This window comes from Momordica charantia, assembly GCF_013281855.1.
Source record: "Momordica charantia cultivar OHB3-1 chromosome 6 unlocalized genomic scaffold, Mcharantia_2.0 BLBB01000006.1, whole genome shotgun sequence".
NCBI classification, from domain to species: domain Eukaryota; kingdom Viridiplantae; phylum Streptophyta; class Magnoliopsida; order Cucurbitales; family Cucurbitaceae; genus Momordica; species Momordica charantia.
Window position 1 is genome coordinate 32255824 of NW_028275164.1, and position 27281 is coordinate 32283104.

General features: G+C 35.0%; 4 protein-coding genes and 1 long non-coding RNA gene across 10 annotated transcripts; 4 read left to right on the forward strand and 1 right to left on the reverse strand.

Annotated features, from left to right (window-relative positions):
• The first annotated feature begins 668 nt into the window (after positions 1-668).
• On the forward strand, positions 669-8520 carry LOC111025712 (SPX domain-containing membrane protein At4g22990). 6 transcript variants are annotated; one of them, XM_088124691.1, is made up of 13 exons: positions 669-987; positions 1075-1210; positions 1484-1711; positions 2386-2497; positions 2648-2768; positions 3333-3644; positions 3865-3972; positions 4103-4560; positions 5772-6070; positions 6410-6588; positions 7093-7283; positions 7408-7541; positions 7950-8520. In XM_088124691.1, exons 4-13 carry the CDS (start codon positions 2445-2447, stop codon positions 8186-8188), a joined length of 2094 nt encoding a protein of 697 aa, XP_087980817.1. In that variant the 5' UTR covers positions 669-987; positions 1075-1210; positions 1484-1711; positions 2386-2444; the 3' UTR covers positions 8189-8520. The 6 variants fall into 6 exon arrangements, with proteins under 6 accessions (XP_087980817.1, XP_087980820.1, XP_087980815.1 ...); XM_088124694.1 differs by having other exon boundaries at positions 1129-1210; XM_088124689.1 differs by lacking the exon at positions 1484-1711.
• Positions 8521-9558: 1038 nt separating this feature from the next.
• Positions 9559-14173, forward strand: LOC111023383 (Glucose-methanol-choline (GMC) oxidoreductase family protein). Its single transcript, XM_022300812.2, has 6 exons — positions 9559-10407; positions 10982-11321; positions 11529-11830; positions 12469-12857; positions 12929-13494; positions 13999-14173. The coding sequence occupies exons 1-6, from the start codon at positions 10326-10328 to the stop codon at positions 14051-14053; spliced, it is 1734 nt and encodes a 577-aa protein (XP_022156504.1). The 5' UTR covers positions 9559-10325; the 3' UTR covers positions 14054-14173.
• Positions 14174-15598: 1425 nt separating this feature from the next.
• On the forward strand, positions 15599-17253 carry LOC111023762 (uncharacterized). The gene is made up of 2 exons (XR_002603192.2): positions 15599-16520; positions 16627-17253. It is a non-coding gene; the product is annotated as an uncharacterized LOC111023762 (long non-coding RNA).
• A 3472-nt stretch (positions 17254-20725) lies between these two features.
• Positions 20726-23366, forward strand: LOC111026154 (uncharacterized). The gene has a single exon (XM_022304174.2). The coding sequence runs from the start codon at positions 21388-21390 to the stop codon at positions 23254-23256; it is 1869 nt and encodes a 622-aa protein (XP_022159866.1). The 5' UTR covers positions 20726-21387; the 3' UTR covers positions 23257-23366.
• Positions 23367-24530: 1164 nt separating this feature from the next.
• NRS/ER (nucleotide-rhamnose synthase/epimerase-reductase) lies at positions 24531-26141 on the reverse strand. Its single transcript, XM_022304088.2, has 2 exons — positions 25570-26141; positions 24531-25136 (listed from the first exon to the last, which is right to left on the reverse strand). Exons 1-2 carry the CDS (start codon positions 26023-26025, stop codon positions 24684-24686), a joined length of 909 nt encoding a protein of 302 aa, XP_022159780.1. The 5' UTR covers positions 26026-26141; the 3' UTR covers positions 24531-24683.
• Positions 26142-27281: the final 1140 nt, after the last annotated feature.

A 27281-nucleotide genomic window follows, 5' to 3' on the forward strand; every position in this document is an offset into this window, starting at 1 on the left:
AAGCTAGACATTGCTAAACTAACGGACAAATTAGTAACCTTAATTAAGAAATCATAACATCAAATCTTCATTCATGCAATGGAAAACTAGACATTGTTAAACTAATGGACAAATTAGCAACTTTAACTAAAAATCATAACATCAAAACTTCATTCATATTAGATCATAGATATATTTGATAAAGAAAAATAATGACAAACATAAAACTCCAAATAAGGTTGTTCGAGACATGAACAATGACATAAACAATCAAGTGAGTTTCTCAATTTAAGCGATTGTCTGTGGCGAAACAAAATGGTCCAATCAGGAGGGCATTTAAAATATGATATTAATCTTCTTGGCAAAAATGTATATACTTCCAACCTCTATTAAAAAACTCTGTACTATTGGAAAATTTTCTCACATGATTGTGCCGACTTGATGAACTCCAAAAAATGCAGCCATGTCCCACTCACAAAATATACCATGTGAGTGCGATGGTATATTCATATATATTTTTGTAATGAAGTGATAAAATTGGTTAAAAATATATCTATCTATGTTCTGTTCTCAATTTGAATTAAATTATTTATGCTTTAATATTTTGGACTATGAAATTTAAATTTATTATGGTTATTAATATGTGACCTAATGATCCATAGTTATATCTTAGAATTTTTAAAGAAACCCGACTCGTGCACGTTTATATTCGAAAATCAATCAACGACCAATCTCCCAATGATTTACAGATCGGTAAGCAGATTTGTGGCGTCTGATTATTTAACACGGAATCTCATAAATGATAAATCCAAGCCCCGAGCCAGAGCAGGACACCGTGTGACAACATTCATCCCGTCCGGGTGAATTTCTTTTTCCTTTCTTTTCTCCTCCCGATTCGCCATTTTTCTTTTCAAATCGCCGGAAGAAAGAAGCGTATCATTCAAAATCAAGTCGTTCGAATAAGGATCCTGTTTTGTGATTTTCGGGCTGTCTCGATCCCTCTTTGAGGTATGCGTTTCTTGCTTCGTTGCCATTTTCTCGTTTTGCATGCTTATAGAGATTCTTTTTCTTTTCTTTTTTTTTTTCTTTTTGCAGGAAACGCCTCTTGCTTTCGCCGCGAACTTGATTTCATTTTGTTTCTGTTTGTAGAAGTTCGTTGACGGTCATCTAAACTTTTCATTTGCAGCTGTTTCTGAATCAATCCGAGTTTCGAGAATTTTCGTTTTCTCCGGTATGGAGCTTCTCTCGCTCTCTCTCTCTCTATAGTTCAATTTTGATGCGTGTACGATTGTCTCGTCGGAGCTCATGGAATGTTTGATTTCTGGTAACCTGCAAGGCGAAAGGAGAATGCAAATTTCGCTGTAGGCGTGGTGTTTGCTCTTCTTTTTTCGTCTGTTTCAGTACTCTGTTATTGTTGTGTATGAATAGACCTGCTCCTCTTAGTTTTTTTTTTTTTTTTTTTTTTTTTTTTTTTTTTTTTTTTTTTTTTTTACCAACGAGACAGACCGTATCTTCGGAGATTGGTTAAACTTCAAATTCACGAGTACTTCGTTCAGCTATGCCTTGGATATTTAAGCATTGATTCGACAGTAGCTTCAACTTTTTCCTGCACGGAATCTTTGCTTCGATATTGTTTTCGTTCATGTGGTGCCTGTCGTGTAAGGTCGTTTGTCAAGATATCGATCTAAGCTTGAAATTGTGGGACACAGGACACTGCTATCTATAGAAATAAGTAATTTGTAAATCCTTTATTTTAATTTTGGCAAAGGCTTATTTCTCAAAATTATATTGAAGTAGAAGCTGAAAAGGCGAAAAGGTTTGTTTAAAGAAGATAAAATGACCACTGAGGAGTCTGTCTCATCCTAGTTTTTAGGATGAAAAATGCCTTTTTTTGTTTAATCTTATTCACTAAATTCCATTTTCTTAAACTGGTGTGGAATTATCAGATCACTCCTTAGGCAGAATGTCGATTGGATTACTCTTCCGTACTATTAATCGAAATGAACTGAAATTCTTTAGGAGCTCTATCTATGAATATGAACCAGAGAATAGTAAATAGAGGTATTCACTGTTATGCATTTCAACTACTCCTGCTACTCAATAATAAAATTTTCTATTTCTATAATTATAAGATGAAGAGTATTGATATATCTTTAGAATGGACTAGTTAGCCTCATGAATCTATAAAAAATGTCCATTTTTTTGAAACTGTATATAATTTCTGTGAGTGAATTAAACTATATTGACATGTATGTTCTATATATTCAATGTTGTCGCATAGAATATTAAACTATCTGGTTCACTTTATGTTAATGAAGTATTGAGAAGAGTTCAAGAAATTAATACTAGTGTAAAATAGGCATTTCACCATGTGATGGTATCAATAAGTTCTTGTTCTCCTTGCAGACTGTATCTTTGTATACTCTCGGCCTGGTTCTAAATACCAGACTTTTACATAGTGAAAGATGGTTGCCTTTGGAAAGAAGTTAAAGGAAAGACAAATTGAAGAATGGCAAGGGTAAGTGTGATACATCAGTATCTGTTTTGTATCATTCAAGTTATCTTGTTTGGCAGCACGTGCTAGCAACCATTCTTTTAATCGAAGGGCAAAAATAGAAATTATGCTATTGCTGCTATATTTCTATATCAAAATTTTGTTTTTGTGCAGATATTACATCAACTATAAGCTTATGAAGAAAAAGGTAAAACAATATGCTCAGCAAATGGAAGTTGGAACACAAGATCGTCGGCATGTTCTCAAGGATTTTTCAAGAATGCTGGACAACCAGGTGTATATTGCACCTCCCTTTTCTTGAGAAGAATAAATTACAGCTTTGATAAATGATGGTGTATGCAATTAAATAATCTCTCTCATTGTTTTGTCAACTGAAAGTAACTTATTGTCTTGCTTATGTGCCGGTATAGCTTAGTAAATTATGATCCCTTATCTTAAACCTTGGATCTCTTATTTATGAGATAAGCATTATGAATTCTACATTTTATTTGATTACTCTGTAAGCTCAAAAGAACTGAATGTGGTATATCATGGCATCAATTTTAATACACACATGCGCGTGTACATAAGTAGACGAACTTTGTAGGAAGCAAAGTGCAATAAACTGTACGTATTCATCCATGCACAATCCTTTTCCTTCTAATAAATGTGATGGAATGCTTGAGACCAGGCTCATAAATCTAGGTTTGGTGTTTTTTTCTGGCTGAAACACTTATTTGTCACTTTATTATCTCTTTGTTGCTTTGAAACTGAATATTTTCTATATTATGAGATTGTGTAAATCTAAGTTATGCACCCATTCACTAACAAATTTGAAATGCATTTTTTGACAAATCAGATTGAGAAGATTGTACTTTTTCTGTTGGAGCAACAAGGGCTTCTTGCAAGCCGTATAGCCAAACTTGATGAACAGCTTGATGCTCTTCAGCAAGAACCTGAAATATCCCATATAACTGAATTGCGGGAAGCTTACAGAACAGCCGGCCAAGATCTTTTAAAACTTCTATATTTTGTTGAAATAAATGCAATTGGTCTGCGTAAAATTTTGAAAAAGTTTGACAAGCGGTTTCGCTATAGATTTACTGATTATTATGTCAAGACACGTGCCAACCATCCTTACTCTCAGCTGCAGCAAGTTTTCAAACATGTGGTAATATGTCAATGTCTGATGCAGAATTTTCTCTTCTTGTCTCATGAATGAGTCTTTAAGGGACTTTAGATACGATATGTCTAGGAATTTTCAATATTGTTATAAATTTTATGTTGTATGTCTGACTTTTAGTATGAGTGTAGTGATTCCACATAGAATAACTAGTAGCCAAATTGTCATTACTTGAATGGTATTTCACAAGCTAAAAACGAACTTGCAGGGAATAGGGGCTGTTGTTGGAGCCATATCACGTAACTTGCATGAACTCCAGGACCGTCAAGGAAGAAGCTATCTATCAATATACGATCAGCCTGTTCTCCCTCTCCAGGTTGGGAATTTACTAATTTTGTTGTTGCTGCTTGCTTTAGCTGTCAATGCTTCCCACTGCCTTTCCTAATAAATCTAGATAATCAAAAGGTTGCTTCAGCTATGTTATTTATTCATATTCCCACATGCAGGATCCTATAATCGATTCAATTAAAGCTGCTGTGGACAGGTTAAGTAACTCAACAAACTTCCTAAACTTTTTGGCACAACATGCCCTCATTATGCGAGAAGAAGAGTTACCTGCTCCCATCGAGGAACAAGTTGATGATAGCAACTACCACTTCATGTCACTTTTCTTGAACTTAGCAAATACATTTCTATACATGGTCAATACATATATTGTGGTCCCAACAGCCGATGACTACTCCATGAGCCTTGGAGCTGCAGCAACCGTATGTGGTATTGTAATTGGAGCAATGGCAGTTGCACAAGTGTTCTCATCGGTTTACTTTAGTGCATGGTCAAATAGATCTTACTTCAGACCTCTAATATTTAGCAGCATTGCTCTCTTTCTCGGGAACCTCTTATATGCTCTTGCTTATGATCTTCAATCACTGTGGGTTCTTTTAATTGGACGTCTTTGCTGTGGGTAGGTAATCTCTTTTATCCTTTTTTACACTGAATATAATTAGTGCTTTAAAATTTTTAGTTATTTCCGTTTTCTTGTCGTGGCTATAAAGATCAATGCCTTGGACTATGTTTATGAGCTTTCGAACTTAAAAAATTAGAAGAATTAGAGATATTTCTCTCATTTTGGAGCTTTCTCGTTATTTAACCATGGAGGATTTGGCCTAGTCATGAAAACTTGCTGTGTCAACTTAACTACCTTAAAAAATTAGGATCCAGATTCCAGTTCGAGTTTAAGGGTATATGCCGCCTACAAATTTAAAATTTTTTGTTATAGCCTACATGAAGTGAGAAAGTGTCTTTCTCGAGTGGAAGTATTTGATAAGCATCAGCCTCACTTTCATTTAACAACATACAAGCCAAGGGCAAGGGAGATTAGAGAGTTCCCCTTCTCTCCCAGTTCTCAACAGAGAAACCAAAAACAGAATACCAAAAAATGATTGCCTTTCCCAAAACAACTATCCCCCACAGTCCACACATAACTAACAAAATTCCCCATGGGCCCCACTTTATTACATAATGCCAACACCCTTTCTTCCTTACATGCCTACGTTCATACATTTTAGTGATTCGGGGTCTATAGTATTCCACTTATTTGTGCAGAAGATATTATTAGTATTTTTTATGACCGAAGTATTGGAAGGCCCACTCTTGCATTATGCTCATGACCCTCCCACTAAATTCTTGAGAGACTCCGCCCACCCCGAGGCTGGCTTGGGAAGATAATGGTTTTAGTTTATTGAGCTTTCCACTTGAAGCCTTGAACCTGTAGGATCTTGGAGAGAATATCTCCAAAACATCCTTAGCACTAAGGATCTATCCTAAGAGTTACTCCGTAACAATGTTCGTCATATTCTATAATTAATGGTTGGAAAGTTGACCACATGTGACTATTTGAAATTAAATGTATGAAAAGAATTGAAATCATAAGTGATGTTGAATATGAGTATCAAATTGTTACATTCCGGTAGCTTGTTGATTCTATGTTGTTATATTCTGTGGCACAAATATTCCCAGGAGTCTTTCTTTTTTTCCTTTTTCTTTTAAATATATATATAATATAAAACAATTTTGAACTCTATCTGTTGTCTTTAGTGGAGAAAAAAAGCAGTGAGTTGGGAAATGTTAATACACACTTTTGAAGTTTAAAAGAACTATACTTTTCTGATGCAGGTTGGGTTCTGCTCGGGCTGTTAATAGGCGTTATATCAGTGACTGTGTGCCGCTAAAAGTTCGGATGCAAGCATCAGCGGGCTTTGTTAGTGCCAGTGCTTTAGGAATGGCTTGTGGTCCAGCTCTGGCCGGATTACTTCAAACAAATTTTAAGATTTACAAGCTCACTTTTAATCAAAATACTTTGCCTGGTTGGGTTATGGCTGTGGCTTGGCTAATATATCTAGTATGGTTGTGTATCTCATTTCGTGAACCTTTGCGGGAAACTGAAGAGAATACACCGCAGGAATCAAATCAAGGTATTTTCATATGGTCATTGTTCAATCTGATAAATCTTCACGTGCGTGTCATTACATTTTGATTTATCATTCTATTATTCCGGTGGGCGCTCCAATTTGGTCATGTCAATTGCATGTTTGTTATTATGTACACCAACAATGAATTTTATCTGTTTCAGTTGGAAGTGGAACTTCCGTTGCTTGAATATTTTTGGAACTTAGAGATGTCACTAGGACATTTAATTGCGTATTTCTTTCAGAGAATAGAAAGTATCTATTTGAATTAATTATTTCATATATTATCAAAATTTGCTAATTGACCTCTTGCTAATTTTATGTCTTTTCAATGGCAATGAGCAGTTCAAAATGACAGACTTGAAAAAGGTCTTCAGCAACCATTGCTTATTACTTCACTAGAGAAGCCATCAGATGAAGATGGTGACCCAGAAGTTGATGACAGTGAAGAAGCTCCGGAGGAATCTCGCCTACCAGTGACTTCTATTGGCTCAGCTTATAGATTACTCACTCCCTCTGTTAAGGTATCTGCTATAGTCTATAAAGTAGTTGGGCTTTCACATCATTCATTATCATCATATTGACTTGGATATATTTCATGTCATCACGGTGAATTTTAGCCTTACTCAAGTACTGCAAATGGGTGACTAAATTGCCCATGTTTCCCATACTAACAATGGTTTTCAATGAGATTTTGAGTTTGTGGATGCTTACTTTTGCTGACGCTATAATTTTGGTTCCTGGACATGAAATTTGAATATCAGCTGAATAATGTTGGTTACTTTAAAATGCTCTCAAACAAATTGCCACAACCCATTCATAGTAGGTATGGCTTAAACCGAAATTGAAACTATTAGTAATTCCCTTAGGATTGTACAACCCGAACAAAGGGGTTCACATCTTGAGTACAGATAACAATCTAGCTACTGTTGTTCTGGGATTGCATTTGCACTTTTTACTTTTTTCTAGGTAACTTTTTCTTGAGTTTGCATGTCATCATATTTTAACTGAACATTTTACGTCACCAGGTTCAACTGTTGATATATTTCATGCTCAAATATGCAATGGAAATTCTACTTTCGGAATCTAGTGTTGTTACCACATACTACTTTGGTTGGTCCACGAGTTCTGTGGCAACTTTTCTGGCATGCCTTGGCCTAACGGTTCTCCCAGTAAATATCTTAGTTGGTAGTTACATCAGCAACATGTTTGAAGACAGGTAATACTTCAAAGGGATTATGGGAACTTGTTTTGTTAATTAAAATTGTTCTTCACCGGATGTACCAAGTCGCATCTCTGTTATAACTTCTCTCACGTATTTTATTTCAACATCTTCCTTGCAGGCAAATATTATTGGTATCTGAAATTATTGTCTTCATAGGCATCCTCTTGAGCTTCAATGTATTCATCCCATACTCCGTGCTTCAATATGTGTGCTCTGGACTCATCATGTTTGTGTCGGCAGAAGTGCTTGAAGGTGAGGCATTTACTAAAAGTTCTCAATTTCTAAAAGAACTAAATAATTCAAAGTATTTTTTCAACTTTAAATGGTATTTGATTGGGCTATAAAAGTTGTCAGAATAAATACTTACTTAAACATGTATGTGTTTTTTTCCCTCTAAAAAAGCTAGTAAGGTAGTTCTTTACTTGAAGACCACCAAAAATTGGAACACATAAGGGATTGGCACCCAATAGGAGAAAAAAATGGGCATCTGGAAACTCATACATCTTATTTTATCATATCTTTTCGGTTTAGGATTTATACTTCCATAGTAGTGAAAAACGACACATAAACGCTTTATTGTTATGAAATTGAAGGTTGAGTTTCATTCTTCCATTCATCTGAGAATGACACAAATTTTGGTTCTGATCATATCTGTCACAGGTGTGAACCTCTCGCTTCTCTCCCGAGTCATGTCATCCCGGCTCTCCCGTGGTACCTACAATGGTGGATTGCTATCGACAGAAGCCGGGACCATTGCTCGAGTGATCGCAGATGGAACTATAACCCTTGCTGGTTACCTGGGCCGAAGTAGGCTCTTGAATGCCACTCTCCTTCCCTCCCTCCTCATTTGTCTAGTCTCCATTGCTTCCACCTGCTACACCTACAACTCTCTCTACTAAGATCTCATTAGGTTTCTTCTATCCATCAAAATCCTCAATCCTTTTCTCTGTTTTTTTTTTTTTTTTTTTTTTTTTGCACTTGCTAGTGCTATGTCTTGCAGGAAATATCTCATTCGTTTAGATCATCTATTGGATTTTAAATTTATTAATTCTTATATTTGCCATGTCTATAAGGTTTTGAGTATTGTTCTTCCTCCTTCAACCATATGCCTTAATGACTGCATATGGGCAAAATAGCCCTGAAAGATTTTGGACCATTTATTTAGGTTTTATCGTAAATAGGAAAAGAATATGAATGGTTCAGATTTAATAAAATTCTCTGGTTGAAAAGAGTCAGGTAATTTCCATTCCTTTTCCTGTGAGTTGGATGCTGCAATTATCGATAGCGACCGGAAACTGTAATCTCATGCTACTAAAATATTTTTGGCTCTTTTTATTTAGTAATGGACGCATTAAATAATCTATTTTATATAGTGGATCTTACACCATTGTTAAATGTTGTTGATATTGCGACTAATGAATGGGAGTTATATCGAAAGTTTTTCATATTATTATAGTATTAGAAAGAAAAATTCACGCTTTTCTTTGTATGGTTGAAATGTACTGATAAAATCTAATATTTTTTATTTCTTTTTTTATCAAAAAAAAAAATATATATCACATGTTACATTTCGAGAACTAATGCAACTATTAGTCAGTCTGTTGGTGATGAAGGAGTGAAAATGTGTTGAATAATTGTTTATCTTCATTTAACATTTTTGATGTCTTTTTTAAAATATTTTTTTTGTTTGAGTTTAACACTAACTATGGGGTGGAAGATCCATCAATCTTATAGTTACAAGTGCTTTATCCATTTTAAGCTATACTTGATATATATTTAATTGTTTTTTTAATTAGAAAATGATGATAATTCAATCTTCTCGTGTATTTATCGTTGCATTCTTCTTCTTTTGTTTTGGCTGATACTTTTCGACTTTCAATGTGAAGATGCAAAATTTTATGAGTAAATCAACGAGAATTAGGTATTTACACTACACTGATGATATACCTTTTGTTATGCTAGAGGTATCCAATTAAAAAATGATAAGTCAAAGGTCGAAGCAATTCTATAACATGAAAGGTCTGCTTCATGATCAAATTAAAAAATTTGGTGACCCCCAACAGATTTATACTGCCATTTATTGCGTGTTGCAATATGAAATTAATGCAAAGCGGAAATGTGGAGACATTTAAGTGAAGTCGAGCAACTTTCAAATGGGTCGTTGATTTCAATTAAAGAGCCTCCTTTTACTGGAGTTGACAATTCACGTTGTGTTCTTGATCTTATAAATTATTCCAATTTTGTATTTTTCTTTCAACTCTTCATGAATTATATTACACTGGAAAAATCAAACTGCAAAATTTCAGAATTTGTCAATAGACATGACTTGATACAGATATATTCATAGAGCTCCACAGTTCACACGCGAACAAAATTTTGCTTCTCAAGAATTATGATCAACTATTCTCAACTTGTGTCTCAACTCAAGAGATAAATTATTTGATATAACCATCGTTTTTACTTTTCCAACTATTAAATATTTCACAACTCACTAACTTTTTTTAATTTTTTTTTATTTTTGTATTCTCTCACTTCATATTAAATATTCAAATATTTAATAGTGTTAAAAGAGTTCCTCTCTACCGTAGGTAGCCAAATTTTTTCCAAAATCATATTCATCCAATCCATTATTGCGTTGACACACTGAACCTTAGCTTTCTGTCTCCCTCTTTTCCAGTGTGTATGGCTTTGAATTTGAGAGAAGATCTGGCAGAGATTGAATAGTCCCAAGTTTTGTTGTTCCTTTTTGGGTGATGCAGCAAAGCAAAATCTTAGTAGTAGGCGAAGCAGTCGCTATTTTGTGTTTCTTCAGATTCCACAGTGTCTGCATTTTCTTGTTGTGTCTTTGATTTCTCCGAAGATAGTGGAAGGAAATCTTTGTACTTTCTTCAACTTGTCGCCGTCGCCATCGCCATCGCCCCCTGAAAAGGCTACTGTATACTATATAAACATATCAAATTTGCTTACCTTTTGGGTACGAATTAAGCAAAAATCATCATTTCTTACGTTTTTAGTTGTGTGTTGTTTCAAAGAATAATGGGTTTTGGATGGTGGAGTTTTCTTGCTCCTGCTCTTGCTGCATTTCTCTTCTTCCATGGCCTTTGTTCCTCTGAAAAAGGTATTGCCTTTTTTTTCTTTTTCTTTTTTTGCCATAAATTTTCATAAGAATTAAATTGCTCGTTGATAACCCTTTTATTATTATTATTATTATTATTTTAAAATTAACCTTATAAACACTGTATTAATTTTTATGTTAGTACATACTTTTACTTTTTAAAATCTGGGCCTAAATTTGAAAACGGACCAAAGTGGTTTTCAAAAAAAATTTGTTTCTATTTTTAGAATTGAGCTAATAATAATGTAAATGTGTTTTAAAGAAATTGTGAATATAAATAAGCATACTTTTCAAAACTAAAAATAAAAGGGTTATTTAATTTGTGTAACATTTTCATTTTAAATTATATGATAGAAATGACATAGGAGTTTTACTTTATTTATATAATCTCTTTAGTTAGACATATAATTTAGTTTCTTATATAGTTGTGTATTTAAATTTAATTTAGTCTCTCACCTCTTGGAGGCAATGAATTAGTAAAAATTTAGAACAAAAATTATGCAACTTCAAAATTAATGCCAAATTTCAGGGTTAATTATTTCTTGAATTTGGACTGATCTCTGTAGTGTTTGTACAGCTCCAAATTTCAGTTTCTTGCTAAATGCAACGTCGGCTCCGGCGGTATCATACTACGACTACATCATCGTCGGCGGAGGGACGGCGGGGTGCCCGTTGGCTGCGACGCTGTCGGAAAACTACACCGTTTTACTGATCGAACGCGGCGGCTCCCCTTACGGAAACCCCAACATCACCAACTTATCGGCATTCGGCGCCGCACTCTCCGATCTCTCCCCCTCTTCACCTTCCCAGCGTTTCATCTCCGAGGACGGTGTCATCAACTCCCGCGCCCGCGTCCTCGGCGGCGGGAGTTGTCTCAATGCCGGATTTTACACACGCACCTCCCCGGATTACGTCAGGTTCAACTACAAATCACAATTTAATTAACTACGACTTCAAATTTTATTTTAATTACTGTATTTTTTAAAACTAGCTGTCTTGATTATATTTTAACTTATATTCTATATACAACAGAATATTCTTTTTATAAAGTTATGACTATATTTTAACACAAAATAAATGAGACGTTTTGAGAGAATTATTAGATACAAAATTGAAAATTTCAGAGAGGCGGGATGGGAGGAGAAGTTGGTGGAGGAGTCATACGAGTGGGTGGAGCGAGTGGTGGCGTTCGAGCCGCCGATGGGGCAGTGGCAGTCGGCGGTGAGGGCTGGTTTAGTGGAAGCCGGGGTGGTGCCGGATAATGGGTTCACCTACGATCACTTATACGGGACCAAGGTGGGTGGAACCATTTTCGATCCTGAAGGCCACAGACACACGGCTGCTGATCTATTGGCCTACGCCAATCCTCATAATCTAACCCTCCTACTCTACGCCACCGCCCATAGGATCCTTTTCACTACCCGAGGTACCTATTTTTCTCATATACCGGATTTAATCTTAATTTGGTCTTTATAATTTTTATAATTCAAACGAATTTCTTGAATCGTCCATTTCATTATAAGTTGTTATCGTATTGAGAGTATAAGGACAAATTTTATAACTATTTAATCTCTATCGTGAACATTTTTGTTAAGTTTGTTGTATATATAGATGAATGAGGGATAAATATGTTTATAAATTATAAATATTAAATCATTATGTGATATAAATCGATCCTTAATTTTGATAATACTTTTTAATAGGGACTAGATTGTTATAAATTTTAAACTATAGAAATATTAAAGTGTTACGTACTAAAATCTAAGGGATTAAATTGTTATCAATTTAAACATACAAAAACTAAAAACTAAAAGGCATTATTTGACCAAATGTATTTTTTTACCTAAGGTTTATAACTAAATAAAAAAAGAAGAAGTAGATTAAAAATAAAAAGTTTTGGAATGGTTTGCGAGGTTTAACGAAGTCGGGGAGACCAGATTGAAATTAAAATGAGGCTAAATCAAAATTGAAATGCTTGAGATGTGATCAAATTGGTAATTTAGTGTTAAACACTATTTAGTTTTCCGGGTCAATTTCGTCATTTCCATTTGTTTTTGTTGATAGGAGAAGGGAGGCCCAGGGCCCACGGAGTAGTGTTCGAAGACTCGAACGGGAGAAAACACAGCGCCTACCTCAAGAATGGGCCGAAGAACGAAATAATAGTGTCAGCGGGCTGTCTTGGAAGCCCACAACTTCTGATGCTAAGTGGGCTGGGCCCAGCAGAGCACCTGAAGGCCCATAACATAACAGTGGTGTTGGACAAGCCCACGGTGGGGCAGAGGGTGTCGGATAACCCCATGAACGCCGTTTACATCCCGTCCCCGGTCCCGGTGGAGGTGTCCCTGATTCAGGTGGTCGGAATCACCCATCTCGGAACCTACATCGAAGCCGCCAGCGGCGAGAACTTCGCCGGCAGCCCCTCCACCAGAGATTTCGGCATGTTCTCCCCCAAGGTACACAACACATAATTAATAAATTTAATTAAAATCCCTTTAATTTCTCCAATTAAGCGGTGAGATTGCAGATTGGGCAGCTGTCGACGATGCCGCCGAAGCAGAGAACGGCGGAAGCCATCGCGAGAGCGGTGGAGCAAATGAACAGCCTAGACGAAGCCGCGTTCAGAGGAGGCTTCATTCTGGAAAAAATAGCGGGTCCAGTGTCGTCGGGTCATCTGGAGCTCCGAACCCGGGACCCGAACGACAACCCGTCCGTCACTTTCAACTACTTCAAAGAAGCCGCGGATCTGGAGCGGTGCGTGGCGGGCATGACCCTGATCCAGCGGGTAATCGAGTCGAGGGCGTTCGCGAAGTTCCGATACGGCAACGTTTCGGTGGCGGCGCTTCTGAACATGACGGCGAGCGCGCCGGTCAACCTGGTGCCGAAGCAGGGGAACGCGACGAGGTCGCCGGAGGAGTACTGCAGGGAGACGGTGATGACGATCTGGCATTACCACGGCGGTTGCCAAGTCGGGTCGGTGGTGGATTCGGATTACAGGGTTTTTGGAGTGGATTCGTTGAGGGTTGTTGATGGATCCACTTTTCATGATTCTCCCGGAACTAACCCTCAGGCCACCGTTATGATGCTCGGCAGGTATCTTCGTTCATCTCCTTACCACCTTTATTAAGTTTAAAACGCAGTCTCGAGAATTAAATAGATACAAAATAAGCGCTTTTTAAAAGTTATAATTTTAATTTAGTAACCTGTCAGTTACTTTTTAATTTTGAAAGTTTAGAGACAAAAAATTTATAATTCAACTATATAATATTTTATAGATGCTTTAATCATTGAAATAGACTTAAATTTACCAGACAATAAAAAAAAGGTTTTCAAGGACAATTCATGAGGTTTAACTTTTTTAAATTGAAACTTTGGACCAAATTAAGATTAAACTAAGTTCAACCTCACACAATGGTGACTACAAATTAAGACTACTTTCGAATCACAGGGACTAAATTGGTCTAGGAACCAAGTTAAAAATAAGTAAAAATTATAATTATATCAAATTTGTAACCTTATTTTGTTCTTAAATGGTTTATTAGTAACGGCATGAGTAAGATGGTGAGATTATTAATTTGGTTTTTGGCAATGTCGCAGGTACATGGGAGTTAGAATATTGAGGGAAAGGCTTGAAAGCATCACTCAAAAATAAAATGATCAAAGAGAGACAATTTTTATATATCCAATGCTTATATATATTGTTCTTTCCGCGGTTAATTTTAAGCTCATTTGAAACCTTATAAAACTATATGAGATTATTGAGGTTGAGGAATTCAGATGGTTCTACTTTTTCTTTTCCATATAATGAGTTTATTTAAATGTAATATACTATAGTTTGTGGTCATTTTAATGTAATATACTATATGAGATTATTGTTATGTAATTTATTTGTCAATTCAATATAAATATCAATTTAATATAATAAAATAATAAAAACAATAAATTAAAGAAAAATAGAAAATTTGTTTAAAAAAAAAAGTAATGGAAAATCATAATCATGCAATAAACATAAAACAAAAACAAAGAAATAAAAGTAATTTAATTTAATATAATAAAATAATAAAGAAAAACAGGAAACTCGTTTAACAAAATAAAAAATTGAAAATCCTACCCTAAACGACAAAATCAATGTAATATAATATACATATCCTAAAAATCAAATATAATCATGATATGAATAAAAAAAACCATGAATAATAAATAAATCAAAAAAATAAACTAACCTTTTCTGTAGGTGGTCCCAAATTGAAATTGATGAAGTGGTAGTCCCTATATTTTGTTAAAACTAAATTATTGCAAAGAAAACAAAACAAAACAACAAAAAAGAGTGGAATATACTTACCAAAAGAGGTTGTGGCGGCTAGACGGTGGACTGATCGGCGGAGACAACGGCGGCGGTGGAAAATCGGCGGCGGCGGCGGTGGAAAATCGTATTTTGGGAGATATGGGGATAGGGGTGAGGGTTAGGATTTTTAAAACCACGTTTTAAAAACCCACCCTTGGTCGTCTAGAGACGACCAAGGCGCCAGCTGGCGCCCATGCACAAGGTCGTCTCTTAAAGAGACGACCAAGCGGGATTTGAAAAAATCCCGCCTAACATGTTAGGTTTTGACGACATGTTAGGTTATTTTTAAAAAAAGGAAAAAAAAGGCATGGTCGTCTCTTATGATTAATTTAAAAAAAAATTAATGTGGCGCTGAGTAAGCGCCACGTTTGTTGGTCGTCTCTTAAAGAGACGACCAACTTATGCCAGCTCATAGGTCGTCTCACGACCTATGAATTTCAAAACATTATTTTTGTAATTAGTTTGAGATGAGGTATATTTTGGTAAATATTTTAAAAATTAACATTATTAAAAAAAATCCGAGTTTTACATATAACTTTAAGCACTTTTTACATATTTTCTTAAGTAATTATCTCTTGAGTGTTAATCATTTAATTTTTTTTTTCTGAATAATCATCTTTCACGCTTTCTTTAAAAAGGATTTTTTTTAACCAATCCAATCTAAAATTTTAATTAATTAATTTATTTATTTATTATCCAACATTGGAAATTTTTTAAAAAGTATTTTTAGTTATCTAAATTCATTTATCAAACACTCAAACACACTATCTAAATGAGTAGTTTTCCCATAATTGCAGATGAATTTATTTAAAAGCACTTTCTTTCCCCTAAGAGGACGTTTGAGCCACAGATTCAACTTCGGGTTCATGGTTCAAAAGTAATTTTGTATTATTTCCAAACATGAAAATTTCGAGTAGATAAAAATGAAAAAGGAGGGAGAAAGAGGAATATGACATAGGATATTCCGAGTTTAGTTGAGGTAAAAGAAAGAGCATCTTCTTCTGTATTACCGTTTTTGCACCCTCATTTTGACAGAGGGATAGAGAGACGAAAGGAGGATTGATGAGTCAAAATCATTAAGAGAGGATTGGTAGGAGAAGAATCTGCAAGAGGGTAATGGGTTATTGGCCTTTTTATGAGAAAAAAACACAAAGGGAATGCGTGGAAAGAAGGCACTGTGGGAAAGAAAATGAAAAGGATATCCAATGGCATATGCTTACATATTCCATATCCCAAACACACATAATATATTCTTCTCTACTTCCTTTTTTCCTCCCACAAACTAAACTCACTCCCTTCGATAATTCCCACTTCCCTATAAAGCTCTCTTAGTCGTGGCGCTGCATAAAGTATAACGCTCTGCTCTAATTTCATCTTCATCTTCATCTTCATCGTCTCTTTTTTCTCTCTTCTAAAACTTGGGAGAAGAAAGCAACATTATTTTTTAAGCCAACCAGCAGAAGGGCTTCTCTCATTTGGCAGGCAAATGACGATAATGCAACTTCACCCATCACTCCTGTCCTGCCAAAGGAGAGTTGCCCTCCATCTGGTTTTGGCTTACTTCTTTCTACTGCATGCGCTAATTTAACCATAACTTTTAACCTTCTTCTTCTTTGCAGTCTCCTATCTCCATTGATGCTACTCTACTTTTTAGTAAAGGATGAGAAGTTTGAAATTATTCCATTTATATTAGCCCCTTCTGGACCTCTCTAATTTCATGGATTGTTATGCAACTGCAAAGTTGGAGTTCTCTTAGCATCTTGAGTGGTAACAGGTATATATGAATGGTAAAATCATGGTTGAATTTAAAAGTTTGAGTTGATGTATTACAATAAATTTAATATTTATCCATATTCTAACACTCTGATATGAAACTTTAGGGAGTTGTAGATAAAATTCTTCCCACACGACCGAAAGAGGACCCTTGACTATCTAACACCCAAAAACCCCAAAATTAATTTAGCATAATCTTGAGAGAAAGATTAAAGGATGGATTACCTTGTTGATCGAATACCAAGAGGTGAGGAAAACTAATTTCCTATTCAAAGTTGAACACTTCAGAAGAAGGTTGATCAAACCTAACTTCAATGCTACAAACTTGCAATTGCAACATGAACCAAGAATTGCAAACAAGATGAGGGTGTCTGTCGTACCACTATTTCTCAATTCTTCTGACGCTGTTGTCTGAGGACCTTGAGGTACATGCCTTAACATCTATGAAAGAGTGATTCGACCGACCATGTACCTTAAGGTCCTCGACATTGGAAATAATATTATAATTATCACTTCACCTCACCCTACAATATAATAGTACTACTCTTTGATGTTTAAAGCGAAATGTATCTCTCAGGAACTGATTTCTAAGGGCGAGAGGTTTTTGGCAATTGGTTCCATCCCTTTCCCGAATTAAGGATGATAGTACTTAATTGAGTTTAGTTATTACTCGGAAGTATTTACTAACTACAAATGTGGGTATAAAGATTTTGAATTTTTTACTTTGAGAAAAATAGATGCTATCTTTGTTTTTTGTTTTTTTGGCAAATGTAAGTATATTACAATGAATATAAGGATTTCACTGTCTAAGATCAAACTATAAAAAAAAAAAAAAAAACACACCACATGCCTAATAAACAAGACACAACATTAACAACACTCATTTATGGAAAGAAGTCTCGAGCATTTCCTACCCATAGTAGGAATTAGAATGAATACTATGATGTCAAGTAGTACTACAAACATAATTAAACTATCATTCTGAACAAGATATAAAATAACTAAGATTGAACGATAAGTACTCCCATGAATTCTGAAGTTACATTTTCTCAAAATATAAGAAATAAAGGTCGTCGAAGCTCCTCCATAGTCTACATCTACATCTAGGTGGAGGATTTTTCCTATTGCGACAAATTCAAGCTAGTTCAGTACTCTATAAGTAAATTGGAGTGGAGCTCTCGAAGCAATTATACCATCTCAAACAACTTTACTAAACCTACACTCAAAGCTAAGCTGATGTTGATGCTTGGAAAAGCTTCTTGAGCCTCATTTGACCAAATCACACTTTTGGATGAGCCCATGCCCTACACCAAGCCCCTCTTCTGCAGGAATTAGCACTGTCCTATTAAGTCTAATATCATCAAATATTTGTTTTGTCAAGGTTGATGTGTCATCCTACCTTATCATAATTCCAATGCATATTCATTTTGCATTTAGCCCACTTTTTTAGTGGCACCAATAGAAAACTTTGAAAAATTTTCGATTGGTCGCTTGACTTACCGTGTTATGTTTATATAGTCTTTATACTTTAAAAGAGTTTCTAATAAATACTTATCATAAATTCAATTAATATGTACCTGACATGTTAAAGTATAAAAAGGTCGGGTTAAACTATAGATTAGTAAGATGATCGCCTAAGGACTCTAGTTAGAAGAGCATTATAATTTTAATATAAATATAATATATAATATATAGTATAATATTATTTTGCAAAGTATAGTATAATATTATTATCTATTTATTTTACTTTTTAGTTATAAATGAAATTTAAAATTAGTGTAGGCTATTTAGAGACTATAATTACATAAAAAGATTGAATTGAATAAAATTTACACTAACCACAGGTACCCATCACTTAATTTACTAATATATCCTTTTGTATCTCACATCAATATTAATTAATTTTTAAAATCCAAAATTGATTACTTTAGAGAGTTACATTTTAAATCCTTTAAATTTTGCCTAACTAGACTTTCCAGAACTAAAAAATATCAAATCCCCAAAATACTCTAGTGTTGAAAAAATTCAAAAATCTCCTTCGTCCGACTTTTCTTCTTCCTCTGTCGTTCTGTTTTTGTCCATTCCTTTGTCTCTGGTCGCCGTCTGGGTTCCTTCATCTCCGGTCGCCGTCTTCGTTCTTCTTCGTCGTCGGAACAGTCTGTTTAGCTTCTCCTTCGTCTCCGGTTGCCCGTCCATTGTTTCCGTCTGTTTTTCCCGAGGTTTCTTTTTTGTCGTTGGTCATCCATCGACCATTCGAGCCCTCCATTTATTCTGACCATTGTCTAGTCGCCGACCGAAAGGTTTGTAGGTTATTTGCTTTGTTTGTTAATTGTGGAGAGATATAGTTGTATATACTTTATAGTCAGATATAGGTTATGTCTTCATATAAGTCTATGTTAATGACTACAGTTTATATCACAATTGTTAAATGTATATTGCTTAAGTTTATAGCCAGATATAATTTATATTTCTATATAAATGAAAAGGTAGTCGTATATAGTTTAAATCTCCACATAAATAAATAAACAAATATATATATATATACACACACACATACATATACATACATATAAGTGTATATTATAACGACTATATTATTGAAATTTGGTCAAAAATTGTAATGAAATGAAAAAATATTTTGTAATAAATTTTCTTTAGTATAATATATTAAGGAGTAAATTAAGGGATTATCAGAATGATTGATTTAGGTCCCACAATAATTTAATCTTTACGAAATCAAATTTAGAATATTAATCTTTTGCATTTAAATAAAAGACTAATTATAATAAATATAAATACAATAAATAAGGGTAAAATCGGAATTAAAATAAAATCTTACATGCTACAATTAGAAAATTTTATACATTTGTGTAAATAAGTTTCTAAAACAGCCCTCTAAAGACATTATCTCTATAAAATAATATATGTTTCATAATTTTTTTTTGGTATAATATTGATACAAACTAATAATTTATATAATTTCTTTTAAAATAAAAAATCTAAAATCTGAGCTAATAAAAATTTCCCAATTTTAATTAGAATACCATTTAAAATTTGTTTACTTTTATCTTTTTTTTTTCCTTCAACTCCTTTCAATTTTCTTTTAAAACTCTCTCTTTCTCAATCTCTCATGCCTCAACTTTTCACATTCAATCTTCTACGTGGTCTCGTGACTTCGAGTGTGATTATAAATTGCTAGAGTAGAAATCCTTATTTGCTCAAATCAATCTAGCGACTTCAAAATTCTAAATCTTTTCGTTCCAAGTTTTTTCATTCAAATTATTATTTTTGTTATAATTTCAATTGTTGATTGTTCAATATCTTAATATGTGAGATTTGTTAGATTTACTCACTTAGGAAATCAATATTTCTACAATAAAATATAAATTTGGATATGAAAAGCTTAAAGAAGAAAGGAAGAATAGAAAAACATATTGTAATATATATGAAACTTTTACTTAGAATATCAGGTCTGATGCATTCTGATTATAATATATATAATCTCGAGAAAATATTGATTCTAAATTAATTAATTTATTGGACCTCTTGTTGATTCATCAGTGCCGGCGTCTGCGGCAGTGCCTCTTGAGCTGCCACCTGTTAAAGATGAAAATTAGAAACTAACTGAAGATTAATCTTGGTTCAACATAGAAATAATGAATCTAGGAAGAAACACATATTTAATATGAATGCTGAGGTTGATTACAAATTAGATTGTTAAAAAATAAAACAATTCACAGAGATATTCAAGAATTAACCAATAAAGGAAAAGAACATTGGAATAAAATATTAACAAGAATTATTGTTGTTAAAAATTTTGATATATTCTATATGAAGGGAAGTCCGCTTCAGTCGTTTGAGTCTTTGACAACCACTCTCTCCTGTGGTCTCACTATCAAAGTTGTGTTTAAAGCTCCTATCACCTTGATTATAGGATTGGTGTGTCATGAAAAACCAAACTAATATAGTATTTGGTGTGTTAGGTAAGAACTAAACTAATATGGTAGATGTTGTATCAATTTATTAGATACAAAATTAAAAGTTTAATATCGTAATTATATGAAAATTTAGTAGAGCCAATTTACCATACATATACGCTATCCATTTGTAATTTACAGGCTAGCCCATGGCATTTAATTAGTTCTATTTCGAAAAATAAAAAAAAATAAAAAAACTTTTCTACAACTACAAACTTCTGAAATAATTAATACATTTATTTTATAAATCAAGCTGGAAAAAGAAGAGTTGAAAGTAGCTTGAAATTTGTAGAAAGGCAATTACTCTAGAAACGTGGTAGACTTTACATTTGTCAAAAAACTCAATTGTCTCTTCATCCTTTGTTCTTCTAAAAGCTTAGGAAAAGCCAACACAAATAATCAACCAGCTTGACGAATACGACACGTCGTTCAATGAAAGTTTTAATAAATAAGAGGTGGAAAATTGACCATTCCTTGTTTTTTTTTTTTTTTTCTCTCCTCTGATATTTTCCAAAGTCCCTCCCCTAATCTGAATTCCCAATTTCAGACTGATATTTGAGAAAGAAGAAGAAAATTATTGAGCCCACCATGAAAGAGCCATCCATCCACCCACAAGCTTTCAAATTTGCCATTTTCTGTTTGTTAGCTTGCTTCTGGAGAAGATCCCATCTTCTTCTGTATCTATTTCGAGAACAACTGCAACTGCAGCCACGAATCCAACGATTTTTTGCTTGTTTCACAAAGACCAAAAACTTGTCTGGTTTGAATTTTGATCTTTCACATTAATGTGGGATCTAATTTGGTCTCCATCATAAGGTGGTTGAGACAATTCAATTGGTGACCAAAAAGTTTGCTTCTTATCAATGTTCCAAACAGATCAAACTTCAGAACATGCAGTCTCCTTGTATTAGAGAGGCCTCACAGGCATGCCTTCAGGGCTGCTGTCGTCCTCCGTTTCTCGGTCTTCTCGATTCTTCTCAGCCTGCATTTTGCAGGTCTTCTGCTGCCACAACTCCTGCATATGTTTTTCTTGTAGCAACAGAGACGTCTCTTCACCCAAATGCTCGATTCTGCAACCATGAATCTATTCCTTCTCTAAAGGATGCGTTTACCTACTTCATTAGAGCATATCCTTTGTACTCCGAGACACAGCAGATCGATCAAATCAGAGCAGACGAATATAATCATCTTGCTCTCGCCAAACATGTCTGTCTCGATTACAATGGCCACTGTCTCTTTTCCTATGCTCAACAGCAGAGTCCAACTACTTCTTCTTATTCTCCATCAGGTTCCCCTTCTCAGTTTCTGCGTTGCCCGGGATCGCCATTCTTCAACATCTCCCACAGATCAGTGAAACCAAATCTCCAGGTGGGACAGGGTGGCCGAGAATCAGAATTTGAGTCCAGAATCAGGAGCAGAATCATGAAGTTTATGAACTTATCAGAAGATGATTATGCTATGGTGTTCACAGCCAATCAATCGTCAGCCTTCAAACTTCTAGCAGACACTTACCCTTTTCAGCACAACAAAAATTTGCTCACAGTTTATGATCACAAGAGTGAGGCAGTTGAATTGATGGTTGAAAGTTCCAAGAAGAAAGGAGCAAAAATCAGCTCCGCTGAGTTCTTGTGGCCAAATCTAGCCATCTCTTCGGGAAAATTAAGAAGACTAATCGTCAATAAGAGAAGGAAGAAGAGGAAGATGAAGAAAAGAGGGCTATTCGTTTTCCCTCTTCAGTCGAGAATAACAGGAACTCCATATTCATATCAATGGCTGAACATAGCTCGAGAAAATGAGTGGGACGTCTGCCTCGATACATGTGCACTTGGACCAAAAGACATGGAAACTTTAGGCCTCTCTCTCTTCAAGCCAGAATTTCTAATTTCTTCTTTCTACAAAGTTTTTGGCGAAAACCCATCAGGGTTTGGCTGTTTGTTCATCAAGAAATCCAATGTTTCAGTCATGGAGGATCTAATTGCTTCCCCTGCAAATATTGGTATTATAAGCCTAATCTCAACATTACAATCAGTTCCATTGCCAGAAGAACCAGAGACCCCAGAAATCAAAACCGAACGAATTGAGTCATCAACTTCACCTGAAATCGTGGAAGCCTCTGAAATTGAAGAGGAAGAGCTCTCTTTCACAGGACTCGTCACGCCCTTCGAATCGGCTCGATCGACAAACACAGAAATGGGAATAAGCAGAAGCCCAAAGCTGCACTGTAGAGGGTTGGACCACGCAGATTCAGTAGGTTTAAGACTGATAAGTGTTAGGGCAAGGTACCTGATCAACTGGCTCACAAATGCGTTGACGAATCTTGAGCACCCAAACGCAGAGGAGGGGCAAGCCCTAGTCCGAATCTACGGCCCGAAAATCGAAGTTAACCGAGGGCCGGCGGTGGCATTCAACATATTCGACTGGAAAGGGGAAAAAATCGATCCAGGGCTGGTGCAGAAGCTGGGGGATCGGAGCAATATTTCGCTGAGCCATGGGTATCTGGACCACGTAAGTTTCTGGGACAAGAACGAGGAGGAAATGGAGGTGAGAAAAGAGAGAGCGGAAGAGGAAGGTGAAAGAATCGATAGAAGGGAGAGACGACATTGTTGGATATCGGTGGTGACGGCTGCTCTTGGATTTTTGACGAATTTCGAAGACGTTTACAGGCTTTGGGCGTTCGTTTCCAGATTTTTGGATGCAGATTTTGTTGAGAAAGAGCGATGGAGATATATGGCTCTTAGTCAGAAGACGATTGAAGTTTAAAAATATGTGAAAATTAAATGAAACCCCTTTTTTTTTCTCCCTTTTATTTTCACTTTTCATTTTTGTATCAAAGACATTTTTTGGAATATTAAGAGATGCAGATTCCTTAAGCTATGGTCAAGTTCCTGAAATATTGAGAAATTTTTTTTATTTTTCAGAAATTATATTATGTGGTGGAACCTTATAATCAGAGTTTATTGCCTGGACTAAATGATGTAATTAGTACACAGGTTACAAACTTGAGATCTCAAGATAAGTGATATCTCAATGCTTCCACTACTCTAACATGTTGGGTAGGAGAATTTAAACTCACAACCAATATTGGTGTATTAATTCGTTGAGTTATAAATTCTATTTGTATGTATTTTACTCCTAGGCTCTAAAGTCAAGGATTATAGTTTCTTCACCACAAAAAGATGAAAATTGCAGTTAATACGATTTTCCCATGTCTTTAATTTTTTTATTTGTCGAAAACTGCAATAAAAAGTTGACAAGATTCCAATGATGTGAGGGTAACCGGCTTCCTTACCTTAAACATTTTGTAATGACTTATAAATAGATTTTTTTACAGCTGTTTCCAAATATAGGGAAAATTTTTTGAATAATTAATTACAAATATAACCTCCACTTTTCTCATTGGCAACTGTAGTTAAAAAAAAATAAAGGTCCGCTCCCAAACAAATATATATATTATAAACTTATCATGGACAATTTTCTAAAAAACACAGACTAAAAAGTATATCATTCATATGTCAATAAGAAACTTACAATTTTACTTAAACAAAAATTGTATCGATGTTTGAAAATAATGAAAGTAAATTGAGAATGTTTGAAAATAATGAAAGTAAATTGAGAATTTTTTTTTACCGTTCAATGCATTTAGCCATTTGCTTAATTCCAAATTCCAAACTAGTAACATTTTCGTTTCAAGTTTCTGTCCTTCTCACGGAGGAAAATAGAATTGCATATCAGTAGATTCAAGAATTTGGAATAAGTTAGAAACGAAAAAAGTTTCCAAAATTTCTACATGATATTGATAATGTTTCTAAAAAAACAATACACAGAAACCTTGCTAAACACCCAAAGATAACTACATTAAAGATTAACTTCAACCTTAAAAACAGAATTCATTACTGATGAAGCTCAGAAGTTCTCAGTAATATCTTATACCCAAATAAGCGACAAATACCAAAATGCCACTTCTTCATCCTGCTAAAAATGGCCTATATTATTGCCCCACATCATTTTTCAAGCTACTTTATTCAATAATGATAGGAACAAAATAATAGATATGGCATTCAAATATGGATAATAATCAAGTTCCTATGTTGGGTGGGAGAAGGCAAAGTATCTGATATTCGAGAACTCGCCAAAGATTCAAATGAACTGAAATGGCAAAGGAAAATACAAAAGAAGTACCAAGGATTTTAAGCTGCAGAAGTTTTCTGATTTGGCTTGAAGACATACTTGATGAGAGAGTCCTTGATGGACATAAGTTCGGGGAATTCGTTCTTCAACTTGGACGCGTCAAGCTCGTTGTTGCTCCTCGGGGCGACAATCACTTTGGCTTGCTCCTCCAGATTGAAGTTCTTCCATGTGAAATTGGGGTCAATGAATTGCTTGTACATCTCCAAGATCTCGTTGTGGCTCACCACTCCCGGGTTGGTGAAGTTCCATATCCCCGTGAGGTTTCTTTTTGCCATCTCGATCGAGATCGGGAGGAGTTCGTCCAAGATCGTCATCGAGTTCGGGATGTCAACCACCTTCTCGTATTTGGTAATCTTTGTAATGAAGTTGCGAGGGTTCGATAAGTCGGAGGATATAGGCATCCGAACTCGCAAGGTGCACACATTCTCATAGTTCTTCAGAAGATCCTCCACCTTTTTGACCCCCAAAATGTGAAAGTGACATAAAAACAGAATCAGCCCATCAGGCATCAGGCATCAGGGTCAATAGAAACAAATTTGATATTCTTCCTTCAAATAGCAATCAATAATCAGAATCTTCAACACAAACTATAACAATGCCTTGGATTTAACCTCCTAAACTGCTATTCTAATGAATGTAATAACACTCTAGATCGGAGCATTCACAAACAAAGTAATATCCAATCCACCCTCAGAAGGACCTGCTAACCATTGATGGCAGATTTCAATTGTGATTTCTTTAAATAGAACCATTGACATTATTACTATAGATCTGTAATGAAATTAGACTATAACTGAAATTCCAACAGCACCACAATGTTTATCCAATATAAATCACGCAATAATCAAAAGGGAGCAGTTAAAAAAATCGGAGGCTGTGGCTCACCATGGCTTTGGTTTTGGAATAGAAGGATCCAATAAAATTGGGGGTTTCTTCCTCCTTGAAGCCGATCCCGGAATTGAGAGGGTGCGCGGAATCGTACTCGAAAATGCAGCCGGTGGCGTAATTAATGAGAACCAACCCTCTCTCGCGGCACACATCGGCCAAGCTCAGGGTTCCGACCACATTGGTTCTAATGGTCTCGACCTTATGCGACTCGCACCAGTCGACGTTGGGGCGGCCGGTTACACCGGCGGCGTTGAAGACGTGGGTAGGCTTCACGGCGGCGATGTCGGCCTCGAGGGAGGCGCGGTTCTCGAGGCGACCGGACCCATAAGAAAAATCGATTCCCTGTTGTTCGCAGAGCTTGCCGAGCAAACCGCCAATCCAGCCGGTCCGGCCGTATATCAAAAACCTGAAAGACGCATCCGGAGCTGACCCACCGTCAGCGAGAATACCCATCGCAGAAGGAAGAGGATTGACAGATGATTGAAGAAGAAGAAGAAGAGAGATTCAAAGGAAATGGAAGTTTGGAGAGTGCTTCAGATCCGAGGAATTGAACCAGCTCCACTCTCTGAATCGTGAGGTCTTATATATACCACACACACACTATAAAAGATCGTGTAAATTTAATTTAATTAAAAAAAATACTAATATATCGCTTTCGGTTTCGGGTTGAATTTAGGAATTATCATAATTAATAATATTCGAGATCAAAATTTTAAGTGCCAGATCAGAGCTAGCTCTTAGTCTTCGTCTTAAATTTTTTTGAACAATTCTGAAAATAAAATGAAGCTTCTCTTCCTTATTTTATTTGATTCAATAAAATTGGAACCACCCACTGGTATTGATGAGTTGAGCACGTTGGGTATTTTGTTTGCACTTTTTAAATTTAATATTTTATATTTGAATTTTATTATAAAGTGCACCGATGGATATATTTGTTTCTTTAAAGGAAAAATTAAAAGAAAAAATTGTGGTGAGGTAGTGGAGAGTTGTCGGTGTTGGTGAAGTTAGTAATAGTATTGGATCTAGGATGTACAGCGGGGCACTGACCGTATTATGACGTGTCGCATAACCCACCGTTACGCCGTAAATATCTCAAAATTAACCTTATAAATACTAATTCTGCCTAGTACTTTCTTTGGTTTTTTATTTACTTTTTATAAAACGGTTTCAAAATATATGTCAAATTTTAGAAAACTATAGTGGTACTTGCAAATATGTCAAAACAAAATTAGTAAAATAAGTAAAATAATAATCACATTTTGTTTTTCATGTATAGCATTTTTTCAGAAAAAACGGACGTCTAATTGTAAAATTACAAATTCACTTTTTAATATATCTCTAATATACTACTAATATAATAATGATATATAATTGATTTATTTCTCATATAACTACGATATCTACTCTAACATGTCTTACCATTGATATACGTATGATAACTATTGATTTATCATGCTAATACAATACATATATATGTAATATATATTTGATATGTTTCTAATTTACCATTGATATACAAATGATATATCATTGATATAACTATGGTATCTACTGATATAATTTCTTATATGATTATATGATTTACTACTAATATAACACTGATATATACTTAATATGTTTCTAATTTACTACTTATATATCTCTGATATAACCATTATATCTACTAATATTACTATGATATATGTGTGTTGATATCATACTATTATATC